Source organism: Micromys minutus (genome assembly GCF_963924665.1).
Source record: "Micromys minutus genome assembly, chromosome: 20".
Classification (NCBI taxonomy): domain Eukaryota; kingdom Metazoa; phylum Chordata; class Mammalia; order Rodentia; family Muridae; genus Micromys; species Micromys minutus.
The window spans coordinates 23,526,663-23,550,224 of record NC_137955.1 but is presented as its reverse complement, the minus strand read 5'-3'; the positions used below and the strand labels follow the sequence as shown (position 1 = coordinate 23,550,224).

Below are 23,562 nucleotides of genomic sequence, written 5' to 3'. Positions count from 1 at the left end.
TCTCTTTATCTAAGCCTTTAAAAAAAGTCTCTCTGAAGAAGAATATATAAAATTGTAAGCATTATTACAAAAATAATTCTTTTTATGCTAAGTATAGCAAAATTTACATACTCCAGGTCTCTTGTGGTACTGGCTCTCCTTTTTTAAATTTTAAAATGGAAAATATTTTTCAAGCTCTCTCTCTTCTTCCTTTCTAAAATCCAGTGCTTTTTATCTGCTGTGCTAACTGTTTAATTGACTTAAAAAAAATTCAAAGTCAGCAAAGTGTTATTTAATCTATCCCTGGGATATTCCTTCCCCCTTCCCCTTCTGTTCTATGAGCATCTCCTTTAAATCTTTGTTAGATCTCTCCACAATGGTTTGACCTGAGGGACCGCAACCTACATCCAGATCAGACTTCACTCCATGATGTCCGCACAATTGTTGTATTCCAATGGACATATTAGATGCCTGAGCATCATTAGTTTTGACGATCATCGAGACATTTCCGAGGGAGAACAGGAGGGCTCCATCAGGTCACCAACACGTGTCAGAGTGAAATGCTCCCCACCCCCAGGTACACCACACTGCTGGAGCTTAAATAACCCAGAAAGATTCAAACAGCAAGCATTTGGGAGTCCACACATGGGGAAGCAGCCAGTCCAGCTATTAGGAAAGTAGAGTAAGAGTAACCCACCAGTACCGTACAAAGCCAGACAAATAAACCATACTCTGAGGCTCATTCATTTGTGATAAGCATATGTAGTGCTTTGAACATGCTTGACCTGCAGGCACTGTTCAGAGGTGTGACCTCTGTGTCACTGTGGGCATGGGCGTCAGAGGTCTCCTTCTATGCTCAGGCCCCACCCATTGCAGAAGAGACCCTCCTTCTAACTGCACGGAAGACAGTCTCTCCTGGTTGCCTCTGGATTAAGAAGCAGAACTCTTGGCTCCTTCTCTAACATCATCTGCCTGGATGCTGCCATGATTCCTGCTATGAGGATAATGGACTGAACCTCTGGATCTATATGAAAGCCCCTAATTAAATGTCTGCCTTTATAATAAAGGGCTGCCTTGGTCATGGTGTCTTCTCACAGCATTGGAGACTCTACCGAAGACAGCATAATTCATTCCTTTTACAAACGTGCACAGTAATTCAACCATTCTAGAGTAACACTCCGAAAGTCAGTCTCAGACGCTCTTTAGTATTTCTCCCTCTACAACCACTTTAGTACTCATTGGTCCCAATTTCTGGTAATATTTAACCATTTTGTTCTATTTGTGGAGGGCTTTTCTCTGGCTTCCAGAACTCTCTGTTAGCTTGCTCAACATCCTGAATACCTTTACAGATACCTAGGAGCAGCCTTTAACCTTTTATCTGATCTGCATACTTACCTAGTTTGCTCACTACCTGGTGGGATGGTAACCAACAGGACCCGCACCAGCATCCACGTTTGATTACTCCGGAGCTGTCAGTTTGATAACAATGCTTTTCTGCCTGCCCTTCTCTAACCTTCTTGTTTAACATGTATTGTATTTGACTTTTAACTATGTGTGTGTGCATGTCTGTGTGGAGTTATGAGCACAATAGTGCAGATTCCTGTGGAGGCCAGAAAAGGATATTGGATGACCTGGAGATGGGGTTACAGTTATTTGTGAAGTGTTAGATACGGCTGCAGGGAGCCACACTTGGGTCTTCTAGAAGAGCGGTAAGACCTCTTAACTGCTGAGCCACTGTCTATCCTGCTCTATAATCACCCTTAAAACGAGGAAGTCACACTAAAGCTAAATACAACCTAAAGAATGTCTTTCTGATAAACAAAATACATCCTATGGGGTGGGGTTGGAGTAAGAGATTTACACTGTCATCCTGTGGAGATAAGACTTTCTGACTGTCTAGAACGGAAGCAGGTATCAGTGAGCTTAGAAATCACAAGGACGTCAGTGAGAAAGTTTACAGAAGTGTATACAATGTTTCCACTGTCGTTTTCAAGCCTGTGTTCTCCCACTAATGGTGCTCTTGGCCTCCACTCTTGTTTTAAAAAGATGGAAGAACACGGAGAGTGGGAGGAAGTCTTCCCTGGGGAAGAGTGCACAAATTGGTCATCCTTGAAAACTTATATACAAGTAACATTATACAGACTAAGCAAGTTACACACACACACACACACACACACACACACACACACACACACACATACACACAAACACACAATCTCTCCTGACTCTCACTTCTCCAGCTTCTCCCTGGTTCTTATTCATGCCCGATTTTTCTTTGTGTGTGTGTGTATGTGTGTGTGTGTGTGTGTGTGTGTGTGTGTGTGTGTGTGCATGATGATGTAATCATGTTATAACTTCAAAAGACCCTGTTACAACTCACAAACCACAGAGCAAAATGAGTTAAGGGAAAGGAGAGCCCGCTGTAACCAGCGTGGCTGTAACCAGCCTGGCTATTAAAGACACAGGGTGGTGTCTGAACCACTTACATTTGCCCTCTTCATTCCTGCAAAGAACTTTGGTATCGTCTGTGCTTTGTATGACTTCAAGCGACTCCCCAGGTTTTATCTGCAGATCTCTCGCTCCCCACTTTTTAGAAGTTAAGGACGATGCGACTTTAGTTGAATAGAGAACTCGAATTTCACCATCATACTGAAAAAATAAATAGATTCACATTACTGATATGAATGATTAGAGTAATTCATTGACAAATGTATTAAGAAGGGTTTTGCTCTATACAGGATTGTGGGAGTTTATTTCAAATTCCTTAGCCAACACAGAAAGAACTATGTTGATTATGGGACTATTGCTTGGACAGGGAATCCTGGACTGTATAAAACGGAGAGAACAAGTTGAGCACTCATTTGTATCTGTCTGCTCTGACAGACAGCAGATGCAAAGGGACCGGCCCCATGAAGCTCCTGCCCTCAGGATTTCTTCATAGTGGGCAGTAGCTTAGAACTGTGAGCCAAAAGAAACCACACCTTGTTCTTTGAGATGCTACTGGGCTGTTTACTTTCTGTGACAGCAACTAAGCCAACTCAAACCTCACCAACTTCACATAACAAAGACTTACAGATGATCACTTTATCAAAGAACATAAACTCTTAAGTGGTTATCATAGGATGAAGAATATAAACACGTATTATTGCCTGCTTAATTTATTAAGTAGTACATTTCAATTTGAAACATATTTGTCACAAAGAAAAATTATGAAAGATAACTATAATATTGTTAACAGTGCTAAAAATTGTATATTTTTATCACTTTGAAGTTTTTTATCTTTTAACTCTGAATTGTATTAAATATTACATACCTTAAATTTTTTCCTTAGGTCTTTTTCTTCCTTTTCCTGCTTTTTTAGCTTCTTGGGATCTTTCTCTTCTGTTTTTGCCTTTCCAACATTCATACCTTGACTAGGGTGGTAGAACACACGTAAGCCAACACAATGAGTAATAGAAAAGAATAGATCATAATAGAGACTTAATTCTTTTCATTTCTAAAAACATTCATTTATTTTATGTGTATGAATACATTGTAGCTATCTTCAGACACACCAGAAGAGGGCATCAGATCTCATTACAGATGGTTGTGAGCCACCATGTGGTTGCTGGGAGTTGAACTCAGGACCTCTGGAAGAGCAGTCAGTGCTCTTAACCACTGAGCCATTTGTCCAGCCACAGAGACTTAATTTAAAAAAAAAAGATTTATTCATATAAGTACACTGTAGCTGTCAGACACACCAGAAGGGGGCATCAGATCCCATTACAGAAGGTTGTGAGCCACTATGTGGTTTCTGGGATTTGAACTCAGGACCTCTGGAAGAGCAGTCAGTGCTCTTAACCACCGAGTCACCTCTCCAGCCCTTAATTCTTAATATTAAATTTTAAATGGCTTGTTTTTGTTTTTTGTTTTTGTTTTTTTTTTTGGTTTTTTTTTTTGTTTTTTTGTTTTTTTTTTTTTTTTGGTGGCAGGGTCTCACTGTATACATTGGAACTCATTATGTAGACCAGGCTGGCCTCAACATTCACAGAGATCCATGTGCCTCTGCCTTCCAAGTGCTGGGATTAGAAGCAGGTACCACCAGCCCTTTTTGACCGATGTTGCTCTTAACTCAGCACTTATCATTATAACCAACAGTGGATTTCTGACATACAGAAGGGGTTGATGAAAGTGATACAAACGAGTCACACAGTGACCAAAAGGTCTACTGTCATACTGTACCAGCAACAAAACTTAATGAGAGGAAATTGCTGGCATTCCATACTTTTATGTCATTAGACCTACATTTGAACGCTGTACATTTTCTAGCTCTTTCTCCAAAGTTGAATGGCAGAGATGATGTTAATAAAAGGCTCCAGAGAGTTTTTCGAAAGAACTTAGTTTTATGACCTATAAAGCGTATCTATCTTACTGTTTCCATACCTGATTAAAATGGAGTGATGAGGGAGAAGACAGAGTTTCGTGGGGGAGGCACTCACACACCACACCCTAGACGTGATCCCCAGGAGAGGAAGATAACACATAAACAAATGGAGGTGCAGGGAAGAAGGGAAGTGTTGGCTAACCAGAAGCATGTACATAACAGCTACTATTTGGTATTGTGAGGGAACATCTTAAAGACAATAGCTTAAGAGTTGACCTTTACCTTAGCCATCTCATTAAGTTGCTCATTAGAATATAAAAGTTCAGTACAGATGACTGGAAAGAAGTGCGAATTCCCATAGAAGGGAGTTTTTAAAGAAAACACTAGAATAGGTGGGAAGAGTGATATTAATTTTCATTTTGATTATCTAGGAAAAAATTGCTTGTGACATTTTGAAAATGTTTGATTTTATTTATTTATTTATTTATTAATATTTATCTTGTTCACTGTGAAAAGAACAAGGGCTATTTCCCACCTCATGCCCTGTATCTATCCCTAGGACCTCTTTCCTTTCCTGATGCAGGCTTTGGTGGGGTTGCTGGCCTTGATTAGCTTTCTGGCATCAGCACATGAACAAATACAGAAGATGCACCAGAGCCTTGGTGCTTGACACAAGTTATTTCAAAATAGGACACTGTGTTTAAAAACATAGAGTTGTCTTAATTTCTGAAAACAAACAGTGGGTAAGGGGGAAAAGAACTGGTCATATCTGGTCAAGTTTAATCAGCTGGTGTGTGTTTTGCTCCAAGCAAAGGGCCAGGATGTGACTCTGAGTTCCTGGAGAGCCAACTAATGGGATGTGGGGGTGTTTCTAGAGTAATATAAAACAGAAAACGGTTAAAGCCCATCAGAGACAGGCACAATGTCCTCATGGTGAGTAATATTAGAACGAGTAGGTGACTAAGGGTAGACTTTCCGTTCTTAGACGACGAAAGGGCATCTTCTTTCATCTTTCTTGTTTTGCCTGGAGAACTTGATCTTCATCTGTGTACATCAGCATATTTTTCCTTCAGCTTCTTTGATCTTGATACTGTCTGTAGTTCAGTCAAATTGGCTTAATTCGGTAAAAGTAAATACTTGACATTTTCTCCTGCATTCTTCAGTACAGCTCAGCAGACATAACTTGAATCGTTAATGCTGTTTTCGCTCGCTAGCTAATCAACTCTACTATCTTTTTCCTCATCTCTTTCTTGGGTGCGCCGCCAGAGTTTTCTAGCTTTTGTACACACATCACCTCATATGGTGATTCAAAAATGAGCAAGATTCTAGCACATTGCATCCTATCTTTTCAGAAAAGTGTTCTTTTTATCCTAACTGATCTTAACTTCTTTTCCTATATGCAAATCTTGGATAAACTGAAGTTATTATTCACTCTAAACTTAAAAAGAAATTGGCATAAAATTTTGAGAACCTAATGATTTTGTGAACAAAAATGTACATGCAGTAAAGTCCTCCTAATCAATAAATTTTTTTTTCACCAAGGAAACCATTGGTGGAGGAGAGTGAAGAAGAAGGTTGAAGGATGAAAGGAAGGAAGTGTATTCAAGGGGAAAGGAGTCAAGGAAAAGGGTAAAAATACAAGAGAAGATGAATCACTGAAATGATTTATGAGCAGAGTCTCAAGTGTATGTTCCCATAGATGAATAAATCCAGACGGTGCTGAGTCACCAGCAGCCAGCAGACCTTAGTCAGGGAGCCAGAGGCAGAACTGGTGTCCAGGGTCAGAGGAAGGAAAGGAGTAGGACAGAGGAGAGCCGGTTAGGTTAATGTGCTCATAAGCCTAGCTGTGAGGTGAGAGCTGTGATCAGAAATAGGCACAGCTTTAAAAGGGTCAGCAGAACCCACACTTCACACAGCACACACACACCACGCCGGATTTGTACTCCTGCTCAATGTTGTTGAGCACTCTCCTTGTCAACACTTCAGTGTAAGGAAAGCATTTTAATGACCTTATCTCTGCAGGTGGAGGAGGGAAGTCTGAGGCATCCACATCATCGTAAACCTCTTCTCCCACATCTAATAAAAGACAGAACATCAAATGGTGAAACATGGTCCATTTAAACTTTGATATAAACATTCAGAGACAATATTGTAAACTGAAGACTGCCCATAGCCAGTAAGAGATTTCTCAGGGTCTAGATACATTTCTACTAAAGGTATCACCTACTTTTCAAAGGAAAGAAGAAAGGAAGGAAGGAAGAAAGGAAGGAAGGAAGAAAGGAAGGAAGAAAGAAAGGAATGAAGGAAGAAAGGAAGGAAGGAAGGGAGGGAGGAAGGAAGGAAGGGAGGGAGGAAGGAAGGAAGGGAGGGAGGAAGGAAGGAAGGAAGAGAGGAAAGAAAGAAAGAGAGAAAAGAAGGAAGAAAGGAACGAAGGAAGGAAGGAAGGGAGTAAAGAAGGAAGAAAGGAAGGGGGAAAGAATGAAGAAAGGAAGGAAGGGGGAAAGAAGAAAGAAAGGAAGGAAGGGAAGAAGGAAGGAAGGAAGGAAGGAAGGAAGGGAGAGAGGAAGGAAGGAAGTTTTTACATTCCGAATATGAGCATCCAACTTTAAAAAAATCAATACATGAACAAAGTAACAATGGAAACCAGTGAGTATGATTACAACTCTCATTATTTGGAGGAAAACCTAAAAGTTCACAAGTGTAATCAGTGGATGAACAGTAGAACTTCGTAACAGTGGACAGGGGTCAGTACTCTTGGGCACTGGCAGTAGTAAGCAGATTCTTACATGTTAGGAAGTGCTATTGCATTCACCCTAATGTCTGTCTGTCTGTCTGTCTATCTATATATCTATCAATCTACCCACCCATTCATCTTGCTATCTGTATCCTCTATAATCCACTGTCTCCTTTTAGTGATTTATTAGGTATTAGTTTATGCCCTACGGTGATAGTATAATTGTACTGCCTTCAAAAAAATTTCATTTCTATAAATAGTATACGTCAAGAGATGAGAAACAGCAAAACAACAGTGATAGAAAAGTAGCCATGAGCTGGGCTGGGCAGTGGTGGCTCGTGCCTTTAATCCCAGTGCCCTGGAGGCAGAGGTAAGTGGGTCTCTATGAGTTTGAGGACAGCTTGTGCTATAGAGTGAGATCCAGGACAGCCAGGGCTACAGAAAGAAACCTTCCAAAATGAAAGAAGGCAATCAAGTAGGAAGAAAGGAAAGAGAGAGAGCGAGAGAGAGCAAGTGAGCAAGAAAGAGAGAGAGATGGAAAGAAAGAAAGAAAGAAAGAAAGGAAGGAAGGAAGGAAGGAAGGAAGAAAGAAAGAAAGAAAGAAAGAAAGAAAGAAAAGAAAAGAAAGAAAGAAAGAAAGAAAAGAAAAGTAGCCATGAATGGTGTGGTAGACTGATAAGAATAGCCTCCACGCCTGGCTTATGGAGTTCTGGATCAAACTCAATGCTACAAACTAAGCCACATCTCCAGTGCGACATACTCTTAAAAACGTATTTACAAATTTAAGTAGATAAACTCTTCAAACGTCCTCCAGTATTTTAGAGACAACATTTTGTTTCATTCAGAGCAAAAATTTTAAAAATTGTTAAAAGATCTGTCATAGCAGGGTTTTAAAACAACAATTGAAACTGTACCAAGATGAAGGTATTATACTCCCCCACCAATTCAACCTAAGTATATGAGTTGAAAAGGGGATATCTGGAGGTATCTGGTTGTGTGCCTTCTGCATATCTTTACACATTCTTATGCATGAGTCATGAATGTCGAGAAATTGGGGTGGGGCCATGGCTCACACTGGTAGTCACTGCTTTCCACTTATCTCTATGCCGCAATGGCTTTCAGATTAATATTTTTGAAGCCATTTGTGCCGGTTTGAATGAGATGTCCCTTATAGTCTCAGGCATCTGAGTTGATGGCCAGCCCGGTTCCCAGCTGGTGATGCTGTTTGGGCAGCCTTTGCAGGTCTGGTCTTGATGTTTGCCACTGGAGGTAGCTGTGAGAGCTGAAGACAGTTATCAGTTATCAGTTCACGCTCTGCTGTTGTCTGAGGTTCAAGGTGTGAGCCCTCAGCTTCCTGCTCTTCTACAATGCCTTCAGCAAGGTATATTGTAATAATAGAAAAGGAACTAATACAGGGGTGGGTACCAAGGAGTAGGTAACCGCTGGGGCAGGCCTGACCCTACTGCTTTGGGAGGAAGATTAATGGTGTTTTATCACAACAAAAGAGAAGTATCTAATGCATGAATTTTAATTTATGGTTCTGTTATTCTATTGTTGGGTAGTTGGACTCATCTAGGGCAAAATCGTTAGTGCAGTGTGGTATATTTGCTATTTTGAGTCAGGACATAAAGCAGGCATAGGGAAGACAGTCAAGGCTTCCGTCCACCACACCTGTAAGACATGACTTGTAAAAGGCATAATTAGTTTTTACTACATACCCAACTGTTTATGAGGAGAAGGGAAACTGAAAAAAAAAGGAGAGAACATAGTTAAAATCAGAGTACTGTGAACCCTGAACTTAGTTTTTTATATGCAGGGGTGAATGGATAGTCTAAAGGTGTGGCGTGGTTTAACCTGCTGATTTTCATGCCTTTCTTATCCTCTGTTCGACATTAATTTCTAGCCATAGATTTGGAACTTTTTGAGGCTGGTTTCGAACTAGTTTTGTTGTTCACAACTATGTCGAGAGTGAAGACAGTCATTTTATGCTGCCCACAGTTGCTAGGCCAATATCTTAGTTTTGCATTAAATGGACTTAGTGTTTTGGAGCCTCATGTTATCCATAGGCCTGGCCCAAGTTGTTTATTTGAACTGAGGACTGAAATTACAGAATCAAAATCCACAGCAGTCTTTGGAATATGACCACATTTCTCCAGGATGTCCATATCTACACCAGACTGGAGAGTGATGAATAAGAAAGGAATGTACTCTTAAACTAGGCAATGAGAGGTGATGGACAGGAGTGGGAGGGGCCAAGATCCGGTGCGTTTAGTTGTAGCAGAAAAGGAAATTTGCTTTTATTATTTTCTGAACTGTGATAGCTACACACACACACACACACACACACACACACACACACACACATGCACACACACACACACACACACACACACACACGCACACACACATGCATGCACACAGGCACAAACACACCCGAATGCACGAAAGCAGGTACACACGCATGCACTTCTGAAAGATTCATATACAGCACACTAATGACTGTTTAAAGTACAATATGAAGACATTCACTCAGGTCACTCCAAATCCGAGTTTGGTAGTGTGCAAACAAGGCAGAAAAGTCTCTTTCTTTAACTCCAAGGGAAGGTTATATTTGAACAATGTCGCTCAAGAGAAGACTTCTTGTTCTGTGTCCCTCAACATAGAAAGGCTGCTGTTTATTGACTGCTCTTTGGTGTTTCACAAAACGATAAAATTAGGAAGGCTGTGTGAAAACAAATTATAAGGGCTTCAGTTAAATGTGTCAAACACATTAAAAAATGCAAAACAGAAAGGCTCATCTTCATGTGGTTAAGATCCTTCAAATTTATATACATGGAATTTACACTAAGGGGCTGCTTTGAGGCTGAAGATTATTTATGCATTAGTTATTTCTATAAATCTGAAACACTGGGAACAGATCTGCATATGTATGTAATTAAGATAATAAATTAATATTGTAAAAATTTTCAATTTTATATTTAGAAAAAAATTTTAAATGATGTCCTAGATTTTAATAAATTAACTTTTAGTAGAGAATATGGGATTTTGAAAGTAGCCAGAATAAAACACCACACAGTAAAATGTAGGCTTGCAATCAGAGTAGGAAAGTTTTAGATGACTGTACCAATGAGAGAGGCCCCAGTGGTGTGAATGTTCATGAATGACTGTGTGTGCTTGAGTGTGTGCAAGTGTGTGCATATGTGCATGTGTGTATGGTACTCATGCAAGTTAGCAGGGCAAGTAGAGTGTATCTTAGAATCACATAGTAATTTCAGAATAAGTGGGGTCCTCTGATGTAATTAATTACACTGTTAGACGAGTGTAAGATGATTAATGGAAAATGTCAGAAAAGTGGTGTAAGTTCGTCAGGATTTGCTTATTGGTTACAGGATATTAGTAGCACTCAGTTAAACCAATATTAGTGTGGTTATTGTGCACTGAAGGCGGTCAGTTGACTCTTACGATGAACCTTCATTATTGTCTGACTCAGAGACTTTAGGTTTCTCTCGAATGCTTTTCTTTTTGTCATCTTTTCCCTTTAACATCTTCAAAATCCCCCAGGACCACGCGTTTGTCTTCTCGTCAGCCTGCGGCACGGATCTTGGGAGCATCAGGCATTGACAGAATGTAATCATCAGCAAACCATGCAGACATTGTGTGGACATTCAGAGTTTACGTAATTATGCTATGCTGACCATAAATAATAGTAAATTATAGCCAACAATATGGTGTTTTAGATTTATAAATTCTGGTAAGTGGATATTTCTTTCTCCAGGCTCATCATTTCTTACTTATTCAGTTAGATTATTTAGATTTCTAAAACATAAAGCTAGGTCAAGTCATCTAGAATTAAGTTTAGAATGTCTACTTGGTATTTTTTATGACTAATGTAAAATATACACTATTTCTTAATTATGTTATTTTAAAATGGAAGGAAGATTTATTTACTCAAAAGATTTTTATAAAATATTATTATAAAATAAAGGCAATTATTATTAAGCAAAGAAATAAATATTCAACACCAGTTCTGCTATAAATTACCACATATAACAAATGGTCTTAATTTACTTGAAAAAGGATCTCATACTGTCGCTTAGGTTATCCCGGGGTTTATTAAGCAGCTAAGACTGGCCTTGAACTCCTGGGTTCAAATGATGCTTCTGCTAAGCCTCTGGGGTCCCAGAATTAGAGGTGTAAGCCCTGACGCCCAGCTATAATTATGTTATTATGCAGAAGCCACCACAGCCAGCCATGTAACCAATAAACTCTAAAGATGGCTTTAAAAAGATTATTGATTAATAGATAAATGATTGGGAGACTTTTTTTTTAAAGAACAAAAACATCCACATCTCTTGTAATTGGTCCTCTTTTCCTTTTATTGATTTCTCATAAATGAGATTTTTTCAAACTACTATTTCATTTACAGTGTGATACAATTATTCTTTGTGACTTACCCTTAATGTCAACTTCCCATAATTTTAGGGGAGTATTTTCTATTTTTATACTATCTGGAGATGAAAACTAAATTTTTATATATGTAACATCTTGGGGAAAAAGCAGCTTAATGATTATTCTTACCCATCGTCTGCTTCTTCCTCTTCTATCCCATCATAGATTTCGTCATCAGCCGGTGGCGGTGGGAACATCCCTTCATCCAGGTAAGGAAGGAAACCTTTGTCAATTGATCACTTACAAGCCATCTGATTGTGATACTAATTCTCTCTCATGTGCCCCAGGAAAGCATCCCTTTTCCTATTAGGCATTTATATAGAAAACGTTATCTTTTTTACTATCACACAGCTAGTTCATTAATCAGTTGCTTTAACTGATTATTTTAAAGCATTTTAGGGCCAAAGGCATCATAAAGAAATGAGTGATGATAGGTGTTCAGGACCTGATGTAAAACGCACGGGTAAGAATTAATATGATTAAATTCAAACGTAAGCCGTAATAGGACCTTAGAATTAGATATCTATCGTGAAAAAAGAGACATGAGCTAGTAAGAAAAATTCAGTTGACAGTGAGTAGACACTTAAGAAACGACTCAGACGCTGATTTATGAAGATTAAATGGAATGAACAGTGATTCTAGATACTAATAGTAACGGAAAGAAACTACAAAGGGAAAAGTCACATTTAATGCCTACATATTAAACTGAACCCCTCTTTCTGTTTTGTTTGTTACACTGTGCCCTGAGGAGCTTGGCTACTAGACAAGTATTTGCTTAGCAAATTGTTTGTTGACTACCTTGTACGTGCAGGAAAATGACCGTGATATATAACTTTCAGTGAGAGAATTAGAGCTCTTTGCTACTGGGAATATCAGGGGTCTCAAGGAGGCATCATCAATGTAGTCATATAGTTTGCCGCATAGATAGAGTCACACGACCCACAGCAGACGTGGAAGACAGATGTGACTGAATCATGGGCACTTGGTGACCAGGACTTAAATCTGCGTCACAGACTACTAGTACTTTTCCATCTTAAGAGCACAGTGAGTATTTTATTTCTGGTTCCTATACAGATATATAAAATGATGTGTGTATATATGACAAGAAAGCAGAAGAGAAACTGTCTAGGGCAGCAAAGGTAAAGTAAGGAGAGGGGGAAGAGGAAGAGGAGGAGAATGTGGTGGGGGAGGATATGATAGTTTATTATATATACTTACACAGAAATCTTCCTATAGTACAATGACTGTGTCAGTAAAATTATATTTACAATCCTTAATTTGTTGTACAGAAATATAAAAAATTCCTCTTACTATTAGCAAACTCAAGTGTTTTCTCATTAACATATTCAAACATATTCAAGACTGCAAACAGAGAACGTCTCACCTCCACTTCCGCTCTGACCGTGGCTAGGACCAAAACAGAAATAGAAAACGTATGAATTAATTTGGTTTTTAAGAATAGAAATTCAAACACTGGGCACACTGTAAATATTAACATTCTATTTAAAACTCGGATGAAATACACGAAGAGCAAGAAGAACGTTAAATGTAGTCGATAAGGGAGTGACAGATCAACAAGGTGACCAATAACCAATAAGCAGCCGACAGGAAACAGTGAGCTCCCAACAGGAAACAGTGAGCTCCCGACAGGAAACAGTGAGCTCCCGACAGGAAACAGTGAGCTCCTGACAGGAAACAATGATCATAGTTCACAACCAAAAGCTGCTTGTTTTCAAGAATCTTCACATTAGGCATCTTTCCGTAATTACACATTATATTTAAAATTTCTTTAAAAACTACCCTGTGTTATTTTAGGAGTCAATTAGGACAATTATCACTGCCCCAATTCAACTCCTTTTCAGTGTCTCAGACCCACAGAATCTAACTCTTAATCTAATATCATTATACTCTGTTTTAAGAGAAAAAAATTAAGCCGATCTCTTGATGGGACTTTTACCTCTCAAAACCCAGGTAGGTTTTGGTTTGATTTTTTTTTTTTTTTTTTTTTTTTTTTTTGATTAACAGTCAGAAATTTCCATTTTACCTTTTGTAGTTATATACTTTGGCCTGTGTCTCCCTGTGTGAATCCCATGAGAGCCACATGCAGACACTGGAAAAATGTAAGACGTCTGCTTCTTCGACTTTGTCTTTTTTTTCCCAGGAAGGAATCCAGGATTCTGAGGGTCTAACTCCTTTTGCACATAGCTAGCTGTATGCCAACCGCAGTTTGATGTTGTGTAAAGTACCAGCAGCATCACCATACAGGATAACTGTTTCCTGGTTCTTAACTTTAACATTCCTTTTACAGTGGAAGGAGCTAGTCTGATTCAGACCATTGGATAATTAATAAAGGCATACTAATGTCAATGGAACTTTGTAGAAAGGCACAGTACATCATACTCTAGAAACCGATTTGTAAAGTAATAGTCACATTATCTCTAGTGGTCACCTTCATATCTATTTTCTCTGCTACTCCCCTAAAAAGGCAATCCTTAGAATTAATTGCATTCTGGATGGCTGATGTTCCTAGTGGATATGTTTCCTCTTGGAGATTCTCACATCTAATGCCTCAGGAATGTCATGTGCTAGGAGAGGAGCTATCATGTGCACATTTCGTCTATAGGGTAGACTTATTTATATTTGTAGGTAGTGCATACACTTCCTTGATCTCAGACTGGAACTTCCAAAATACTAGTTGCATAACCCTTTCCTCTTTATGAGTCAAAGGTCTCAAGTGTTTCAGTGTAGCCATGAGAAACTAATAAGCAGGCATGTGGGAAAAGATGTCTTTGTTTGCTTCTTTTTTGAATACTTCGTTTTTGTCCCTCTGCTCCACAAAAGTTTGTTTTTTTCTAGGAGAAAATGTCACTCTAATGTAATGGAGTAATGACACACTGGAAAGTTGGATCATTACTGAATACCTAGGGATCATAAGGGTTCGAGATTTGATATACTTGAGTTGTAGTGGAAGCCATTCTCATTCCTGTTATATTTTTACACAACAAGAAACTTATTTAGACTCAGAGATTACAGGGTGAAACAGTGTGTGTGTGTGCGTGCGTTCGTGCGTGTGTGTGTTTGTGTGTGTGTGTGTGTGTGTGTGTGTGTGTGATACTTTACCTCTTCTACTTCATAGTTTCCCAGATCATACTAGTTTAGGCATGTCCCTAAGATCAACTCATAATGAATATTTATTTACACAAGAGTGTTGTATAACAGACAACACATTTAACACAAAAATACCCACTGTATTTCAAGGAGCACTTGATGTGTGTGGCCAACAGTAAAATAAGATAATGGAGTTTCACATGGTCTTGCTCTCACTCACACTGGGGTTGTTGTACATGGTGATTTAATTTGGTGCTTGGGGGCACTAGATAAAATTTTGGAATCCTGAAATACGTGATGTCTGGCAAGGGGACAGCAGTCTGCTTACTGTCTGTCTGTGTCACACACCTGTTAGGAGCATCCTGCTCAGCCACATCATCGTAGACCTCTTGGTCATCTTCAACAAGTCTCGGTGGGACAGCACTGAAGGAGGTCTTCTTCCGTTTCAGGGAATCATAGTCAATCTTGACAGCCGTTGTTTTAATATAACCATCTACCAAAAGGGGAAAAGGGTCCAGGGGACTGAAGATTAAACACCCGAGAGTTTAATTTGAAGTATCCATTGCTCTCTTACTATTAGAAATTTCTCTTTAGGACTGGGAAAGACTCTAGCTTCCCCAAAGCTCTGGGTTTGGTTCCCTGGCTGTGTGTGTGCACACCTATGGGTGCACACATGAATATAGCCAAAGACACTTCATTAAAGATTAATGAAATCTCTTTGCTTGCCATTTTGACTTAAGGACCTTCTGTGGTTTTATATACTCTGTCAGAGATTTAACCTGTGGCATTTTAAAGCAAGTCAAGAGTCAATGTGAACATGCTAAAGTGGTTCGCAAGACATTTCTTTTTTTTTCCCCAACAGAAATGAAGAACACAATGAATGACTTTTGTAAAAGTTAACATTGCTCTTCACTAAAATAAAAAAATTACACTCACAATTGTATTTTTTTCCTCTCTGTTTACCCAGTAGCATAGCCCTAACATGAGCCATAAATGTCTACAAGGATCTAATGCTAACTCAAAAGGGACCTATGGCTAGGCAGAGAACCTACTACCATCATTCTTATTCATGGATACAGTATTAAACTAACCATTAATGACTTATCATTACACATACATTAGATCACACATGGCATAGATCAAGGCAACTCACAACTCTTATACGAGAAGCTTCTGTTTACACGTAGATACATTTAGATAATCAACACAGACCCACAAGTGGCAAAAGTGCAGCAGATACTCTTAAGACTACAGAATGCTAACATTAAATGGAAGGTATGTATAACTTCCCTTCCTCCAAAGGCTCAGGGATATTGCAGAAGAAGGACAGAAAGCGTTTAAGGACCAGGAAAAGGCAGATAGTTAGAAGGAAACTGTCCTCTGGACACAGCAGGGCAACTGTGCATACACACTTACAGCCCTTGTGACAGTATTCACAATATCTTTTAAGACCTAGACAGATCAGATCTCAGTGTGAGAGGGGAGACGGACATGAAGTTCCACCCCTAACCAAGAAGCAACTGGTAGTTGTTAGTTATTGGAAAGGTACAAGTCAGTTTCCAGAGTATAGCCCTTGGTGTAGACCACACTCCAGTGAAAATTCTAAGAATATTTGGGTAATATAAATTGCTATAAATGGGGGAGAAAGAGTGGGGAGAAGATGCACAGGTGGTTGAGAAAGAAAGAGGGGTTGAATCTGGGAAGAGTTGGGGGAATGGTGAATATGACCAAAAATGTTATATGAAATTCTCAAATTAAAAAAATAAGACAGAAACAATGTATGTACATGTGCACACACACATAAAAGGAAGGAAGGAGAGGGAGGGAGGGAGGGAGGGATGGAGAGATAGATAGATAGATAGATAGATAGATAGATAGAGAGAGAGAGAGAGAGAGAGAGAGAGAGAGAGAGAGAGAGAGAGAGAGAGAATAAGGAACTGACTAGCTCTGGAAGCCCTGGAACCCCTGGAAAAGGTGCGCTCACATGAACCCCTTGCTGTCCTTCCCAGCCATTTCCCTTCTGGATTGTCTGTGATACGGATTATTTCAATGTCCTCTCCTTGCTTGAAGCTCAGTTCGTTCTTCCCTCCTTTGACATCGCAGCAGGCTTTGGCATGATGGATGACTTGAATGGGGCCAGTGAGCTACAAGGTGGAAAACATAATAAAAAAACCACTAAAAATATAACCTGGAAAGACATTAATTCCACAGCCATCATTCCCGGTGAATGCTCTTATTAAAGAATTAAGGCAGGCGCAGAGTCCCACAGCCAAACATTAAGCTTAGCTCAGGGAATCCTGCAGAAGAAGAGGAGGAAGGGTCGCAGGAACCAGAAGGATCAAGAACACCAAAGAAACCCCTCAGAACCAACTACCCAGGGCTCATAGGGGCTCACAGAGAGACTGAACTGACAACCAGGAAGCCTAGTGTGTCTGACCTGCATGTATATTACAGTTATGTAGATTGCTCTTCTTATGGGACTCCTAAGAGTGGGACCAACCAGGGGCTATCCCTGAATCTTTTGACTGTTTTGGGGACTCTTTTTTTTCTTTCCTGGGTTGCCTCATTAAGCCTTAATACTAAGAATGGTGCCTATTCATACTATGACGTAATTATCATATTTTGTTCATATGCATGGGAGGCTTGAACTTTCTAAAAAGAAATGGAGGAGCAGTAAATGGGGTGGGCTGGGAGGGGAGGGCGGAAGCTGCAATTGGGATGTAATTTATGAGAGAACAGTGAAGAAAAGATACAACAGAGAAAGAGCTAAAGGAAAAAACCACAGAGGTGTCGCAACAGAGACCAGGTCAACGTTTGTGTGTGTGTGTGTGTGTGTGTGTGTGTGTGTGTGTGTGTGTGTACTACCTGCTACAAGTAAGATAGCGTTTTATACACATCTTCAAAAATAGTAAATAAACACTAGGCAAAGTTTTCATAACTAATATTCTGAATTGCATTATGATTTATTGATAGGAGAATAATATATCTTAAGTCAGGAGACCCTAGATCCTAATTTTCTCTTCCTAAATGAGTGTCTTCAATAGGTGTCTTTCACCTTTTGACAAATAAGTATGAAATGTGATTTTTTTGGGGGGAGGGGGAAGAAACTGTTTCATTGAGCTTATGTTGTTGTAAATTATGTGACATATTAGTTAATTGGAACAGATTGATAGCCAACTATCATATCAATGATGGAATTTATTAGTAAAAGCAGACTCAAGTAGAAAGGTTTTGGGCTGAGCTGATTTATTATAATTGACCTCTGTTTGTAAACAATCTGTAATCTGAATATTTGAATTACAGATCTGCAGCTGCATTGAACTTCAATGCATGCAGTGTTCAGAGTATAACTGGTTACTTGTTGACATTTTCTTACAACTTCAGTGAAATATATAGGGTCATGCCAGTTTCTGAGGACAATTTCTTAATAAAGAAGAATTTCTTTCATATCAATAAATTGATATGTCAGCAAAAAAGAAAACATATGTTTAATTATGATATGCCACGGCACCAATGTATTCTCATATTTACAAATACCGGTATTTATTAACGCCTGGAGAAATATAGCTCATGAGGCCTCAGACCTGACAAACGCTTGAGTTCTTATTGACTGATATGACTTCTATATTCTGTTTTTCTTTGGAACGAAATTATTTGAATCAATGTGTGAAACAATGTATTATCTCCCCCCCAAAACTAATCTCAAACCCTTGAAAACTATGACTGCTGTCTTGTGAAAAGTACACTACATGCATTTTCATGTATTAAACTTTTACTTCAAAAATATACATTTTAGGGCTGGAGAGATGGCTCAGTGGTCAAGAGCACTGACTGCTCTTCCAGAGGTCCTGAGTTCAAATCCCAGCAACCACATGGTGGTGCACAACCATCTGTAATGGGATCTGATGCCCTGTTTTGGTGTGTCTGAAGACAGCTACAGTGTTGTCATATATAATAAGTAAATAAACCTTTAAAGAAAAAGAATCTACATCTTGGTAGCCATGGGTTCTGTGTGAGTAAATGAGTAAAATATCTTAGTTTTCACATTGGAATCATAATAGAATCACGAAAGACTTTTTTCCAAGGTTTCATGAAAACTCATAGTAGACAGAGTAACTTTTATATAACATTTCATGTAATCCCTTAACAGACTGTAGAAAAATGTCATTTCTTTTCACTTTAAAGCCTAAGACTCTGAATCCCAAGGAGTGAGTAATAGGTCTGAGCACACAGAGCATGTGTGTGCAGCTGGAATTGGAATCTAGGCTGTCCAAACGACTCCACGCTGGTTGTTTTCCTTACAGCATGCTGTGGAACTTTTGTTTTTAACATAACAACTGTACTGGGAAGTTATATATGAGTCACATTTTGTAATTCCATGTATCAAATTCTCTAAAGAGAAATAAATATTTAAAGGAATAAATGTTTAAAGAAAACCATGTGAGTTCCCTTAAAAGTGAAGAATAGTTTTGTAATTCACATCATCATTCTAAATACTTCTGAGGTTCCGAAAACATACCAGATGGCTTACGTCATCAAAGATGGCACAGCCAAAAGAGTTCAGCTCGTGCGTGTAGTGCAGAAGGAGTAGCAGTGGAGGTCACACAGTTACCAGAATTCAGAGAACATAAAGGTCAGAAATGGAGGCATTTAAAGAGTGACAAGAGGCAGCAGGTCTTAGATAGCAGTAACTGAGGGCTTAAAGACAAATGTATGTAGTTCAGATCCAGATACCAGGGTCTCTAGCGACTCAAAGGAATGTGGTTCATCCAGGAAGACTGTCTACTGCAACCCCATGTGATATGCCATTGGGACATCTTTGTGTGTGGTTCCAGACTCGTGGCACAGAGTAATGGTGTATTCATCTCCTCTGTCAACATAAAATCCCTGGTATTCATGAAATATAAGCTAATCATACTTTGTTTTGTTTTGTTTTTTAATCTCATTTCATTTTTGATGGTAAGGTAATGGTGTTTTGGACAGAAACAATGCTATGGCTTTATTCATCAGCAAGCAAGCTCTTACCTTAAATTTCTTCCTCAGTTCTTGTTCTTTCTTCTCTCTCTCCTTCTGCTCCTTTCGTTCTAGCTCTAACCTCTTCTTCTCTTCTTTTTCCCGTTTCTTGTCTCGTTCCTTGGACGATTCTCTGTGAATAGAATTTGTTAACTTGTGGCTACGTGCATAGGTGTTTGTAGGTCAGGAACCACTGTGCAGAGAGGTGTCTACCCACCTTTTGGAGAAGAAGGTCTCCAAAGATGAGAGATGAAAGTAAGAAGCTAAAGATGTGAGAATTCTGGCTCTGTGAGATTGTTTGTGAAATCAAGAGTTCCATAGCAGCAAATACCTTCTCTGGCAGCACGCATCCTCCCCGCTGCAGTTTGCACCCCAAGGGGACAGGCACTGTTCAGAAAGCCCCTGTCCTTGACATGTGGGCAACTTTACCTCACACTTTCCTAGGCATTCGTGAGCCCATGCTCACAGTTACTCATACATGTTTTAATCCAGAGACTTCATGGGACATGGCGAAGAATTGGGCAGAGGAAGTTAAGACACCAGAGCTCAGCATCCAATCAAACCAGTCCCTGACACTATTAATGATCCTCTGCTCTGCTCGAAGACAGGAACCTAGCATAACTGTCCTCTCAGAGGCTCCACCCAGCACCCAATGGGAAGAGATGGAGAGACTAACACCCAAACATAAGATGGAGCTCAGGGAGTCTTGTGGAAGAGTTGGGAACAGGATTGGAGGACCCAAAGAGGACAGTAGCTCCAGGGAAGACCAACAGAGTCAACTAACCTGGACCTTTGGGGGCTCCCAGAGACAGACTCATCAACCAAAGAGCAAGCACAGGCTCGACCTAGACTCCCTGCACACATGTAGCAGATGAACAGCTACATGGTCTTCATGTGTGTCCCCAAACAACTGGAACAGGGGCTGTCCGTGAGTCTGTGGCCTACCTGCTTGCCTGTGGATCCTGCACCCCTAAATAGACCACCCTGTCTGGCCTTGGAGAGGATGCGCCTAGTCCCACAGTGGTGTGTGTGTGTGTTAGTTGGAGGTTAACACCCAGGGGTCTTCCCCTTTTCAAAAGAGAAGGGGAAGGTGGAATGGAGAAACGACTTGCATGAGGGGGTACTGGGAGGAGAGGAAGGGCTGATATTGGGTTGTAAAATGAATAAATAAATACATTAAAAAAGATTACTACTATTTACACACCTTTTCTGTGGTGATTTGAATAAGAATGAATCCCATAGACTCAAAAGTGTGAATGACTGGCCCATAGAGAGTGTCATTATTAGGAGGTGTGGCCTTGTTGGAGAAAGTGTATAATGTGGAAGTTGATTTTGAGGTCTCATATGCTCAAACTAGGCCTGGTGGGACAGTTGCTGATGCTGCCTGTGGGTTAAGATGCAGTAGAACTCTCAGCTCCTTCTCTAGCATCAGGTCTGCAAGAATGCTGCCGTAATTCCTACCATAACAATAATGGACGAAACCTCTGAACTGTAAGCCAGTCCCAGTGAAATGTCTTCCTTTATGGTCATGGTGTCTCTTCACAGCAAGAAAAATCCAAGCTAAGGCAGTTTTAAAAAAAAATGTAGTCTATTTTAAACTCTATTGTAGTCATTTTTCATATGTATCCAGTAGACCAGAACATGGGCATCTGGTACTACAATAAGCCACTAATACCTCTGTGTCTGACTGAAGATACACACCCATCCCCCTCACACACACAAGGGCAGGGATGGGGGAGGGGAGGGAGAGCTAGATTTAGATCCTAGAGTCTAGTCCTTGACTGTCTTTCAAGTAGCTTCAGGTCTCATGTGGTAGTTTGTCACCAGAGTCCCATGTAGAGCCCTTGGAGACATGAACCAATTTTAGTCCTTTGTAGTTTAATAAGGGAGGTCATTACAGGCCAGCCCTTTGTATAAATAAAGTCTTTCCTTCCTAGTGCTTTTGCACACCCATCTGCCCTCTTACAAAAACATTGTATTCATTTTAGAAGAAAGTTACTATGTTAACGAAAGCAATGCATACATGTCTTCATATGTTTCTCCTTCACTCTCTTGTTCCTGTCAAGAAAATCAGATAATTACCAACTGTGATTATTCCAAAAGGTCACGCATATATTTCATCGACAAATTATTCCTTAAAATAAGTGTTTAACACATATTTCATTGACAAATTATTCTTTAAAATGTTTTTGAGTTTATATGATTTGAGCCTAAATTGGCTTATTTAAAATTTTCTTTTCTCTCTTTTTTCCCTAATTGTGAGAAACACTAGGAACAAGTAAAGGAAATCACAGTCTCTTTTCTCAGTCATTTAACTGTGTGGCCAGACATACATTCAGCACTACACTACCCTACCATGGGTCAGCATAATAACTGCCAAATAATATTTTAAGCATTTACATTAAGTAAGGTTAGAAAAGGAAAAACTACCATTGAAACTCGTAAACCTTTTTATTTGTCTGTTTATAATACTAAGACACAAATCATAATAGTTGTTAAACATTCCCATTTTAGCAATAGAAAAAGAAATATAAAAATGTCTGACCTCTTCTAGATTTCCAGTACCTAAAGGATAAAAAAAAAAACAAAACAAGACAATACACTGTAATTAAGAAACACTTCAAATGGATAAAATAAAACTTATATCAATTTAAATTATAACCGAACTTAACCTTCTCAAGCACAAAATAAAATAGTGCTTTGGTAGTTTTTTTTTAACACTTGTAATTTAATTACAAAGTTCTTTTATTAATTTTCATAAGATAATGCAAAAGTAAATAACAATTATGGTACCTTTTATTTGCTTTATGTAAGGCATAGTACACTTGATGCATGCACTTGTATGAAATAATAGACAATGGGGAAAATCACAAGGAATTCATGCTCTTAGGCGCATTCTTTCTTGAGGATTTGCTTTCATGTTATCGTATAAGCTAAGGTGATTAAACCAAAACAGACTACTCAAGAGTTTAATGTAAAAGACACTCTACCAGATATCAAGCCATACTCTGATATTATGTTACTAAGCTCAACCATAACAAAACAACAATGTAGTATTGCTTTAAAACACACAGAAAGGACAAAGGAAAAGAGTGTTCAGGTACTGTACTGGATACTTTTATGCCAATGTATCACAAGCTAAAGTCATTTGTGAGGAGGGAACTTCCATTTTTAAAAATGCCTTCATAAGATTGGGTTGTAGGCAAGCCTGTAGATTAATTGGTGATTGATGGGGGAGGGCCCAGACCATTGTGGGTGGTGCCATCCCTGGACTGATGGTCCCAGGTTCTATAAGAAAGCAGACTGAGCAAGTTGTGATGAGCAAGCCAGTAAGCAGCACCCCTCCACGGCCTCTACATCAGCTCCTGTTTCCAGGTTCCTGCCCTGCTTGAGTTCCCGTTCTGACTTCCTTTGATGATGAACAGTGATGTGGAAGCATAGGCTGAATTAATCCCTTCTTCCCCTAATTGTTTTGGTCATGGTGTTTCATCACAGCAATAGTAACCCTAAGACAGGGACTAAGAAAACTTCCATACGGTCATATAATCTATGCACACATATACCCACATTCATCTATAGTTGATATACTATAGAGGTGCACCATAAATTATAGAACCAGTATGGATTATTTTGAGTTTGGTTGGGAGAACACTGGCACTGTACATAAACTCAAGAGCAGAAGATAGAAAAAAATATAATATGAATTAGCTGAGACACTGATTTCTGTGATAATAGTGGGATCCTAACACTCCAGTAGAGAGGTTCACACTCATCCTCTCAAAGCTAGTACTTGCTAAATCCAGTGGTTACAAAACAAAAGTATAAAATAAAAAGGGGACTCACACTGGGGAAGTGGTGTTAAGTGGGTGGGAGTGGGGTAAGAGAAGATGCAAGGCTGAGTGTGACTAGAACATAT

General features: G+C 39.4%; 1 protein-coding gene across 2 annotated transcripts in view; it reads right to left on the bottom strand.

Moving 5' to 3' along the window:
• The window catches only part of FYB1 (FYN binding protein 1), a gene marked incomplete at its 3' end in the record, with an annotated part of 78,767 nt that overhangs the window by 8,796 nt on the left and 46,409 nt on the right, over positions 1–23,562 (bottom strand). The window contains exons 4-15 of one of the 2 annotated variants that reach the window (XM_080933576.1): positions 22,192–22,211; positions 21,670–21,704; positions 19,659–19,779; positions 16,618–16,777; positions 14,982–15,126; positions 12,910–12,932; positions 11,655–11,724; positions 10,539–10,676; positions 8,795–8,820; positions 6,352–6,418; positions 3,293–3,392; positions 2,466–2,628 (exon numbers count right to left, since the gene is read on the bottom strand). In XM_080933576.1, the coding sequence (XP_080789702.1) occupies positions 2,466–2,628; positions 3,293–3,392; positions 6,352–6,418; positions 8,795–8,820; positions 10,539–10,676; positions 11,655–11,724; positions 12,910–12,932; positions 14,982–15,126; positions 16,618–16,777; positions 19,659–19,779; positions 21,670–21,704; positions 22,192–22,211 (1,068 nt within the window). The remainder of the gene's footprint in view (positions 1–2,465; positions 2,629–3,292; positions 3,393–6,351; positions 6,419–8,794; positions 8,821–10,538; positions 10,677–11,654; positions 11,725–12,909; positions 12,933–14,981; positions 15,127–16,617; positions 16,778–19,658; positions 19,780–21,669; positions 21,705–22,191; positions 22,212–23,562) is intronic. The other variant, XM_080933577.1, reaches the window with a different exon arrangement.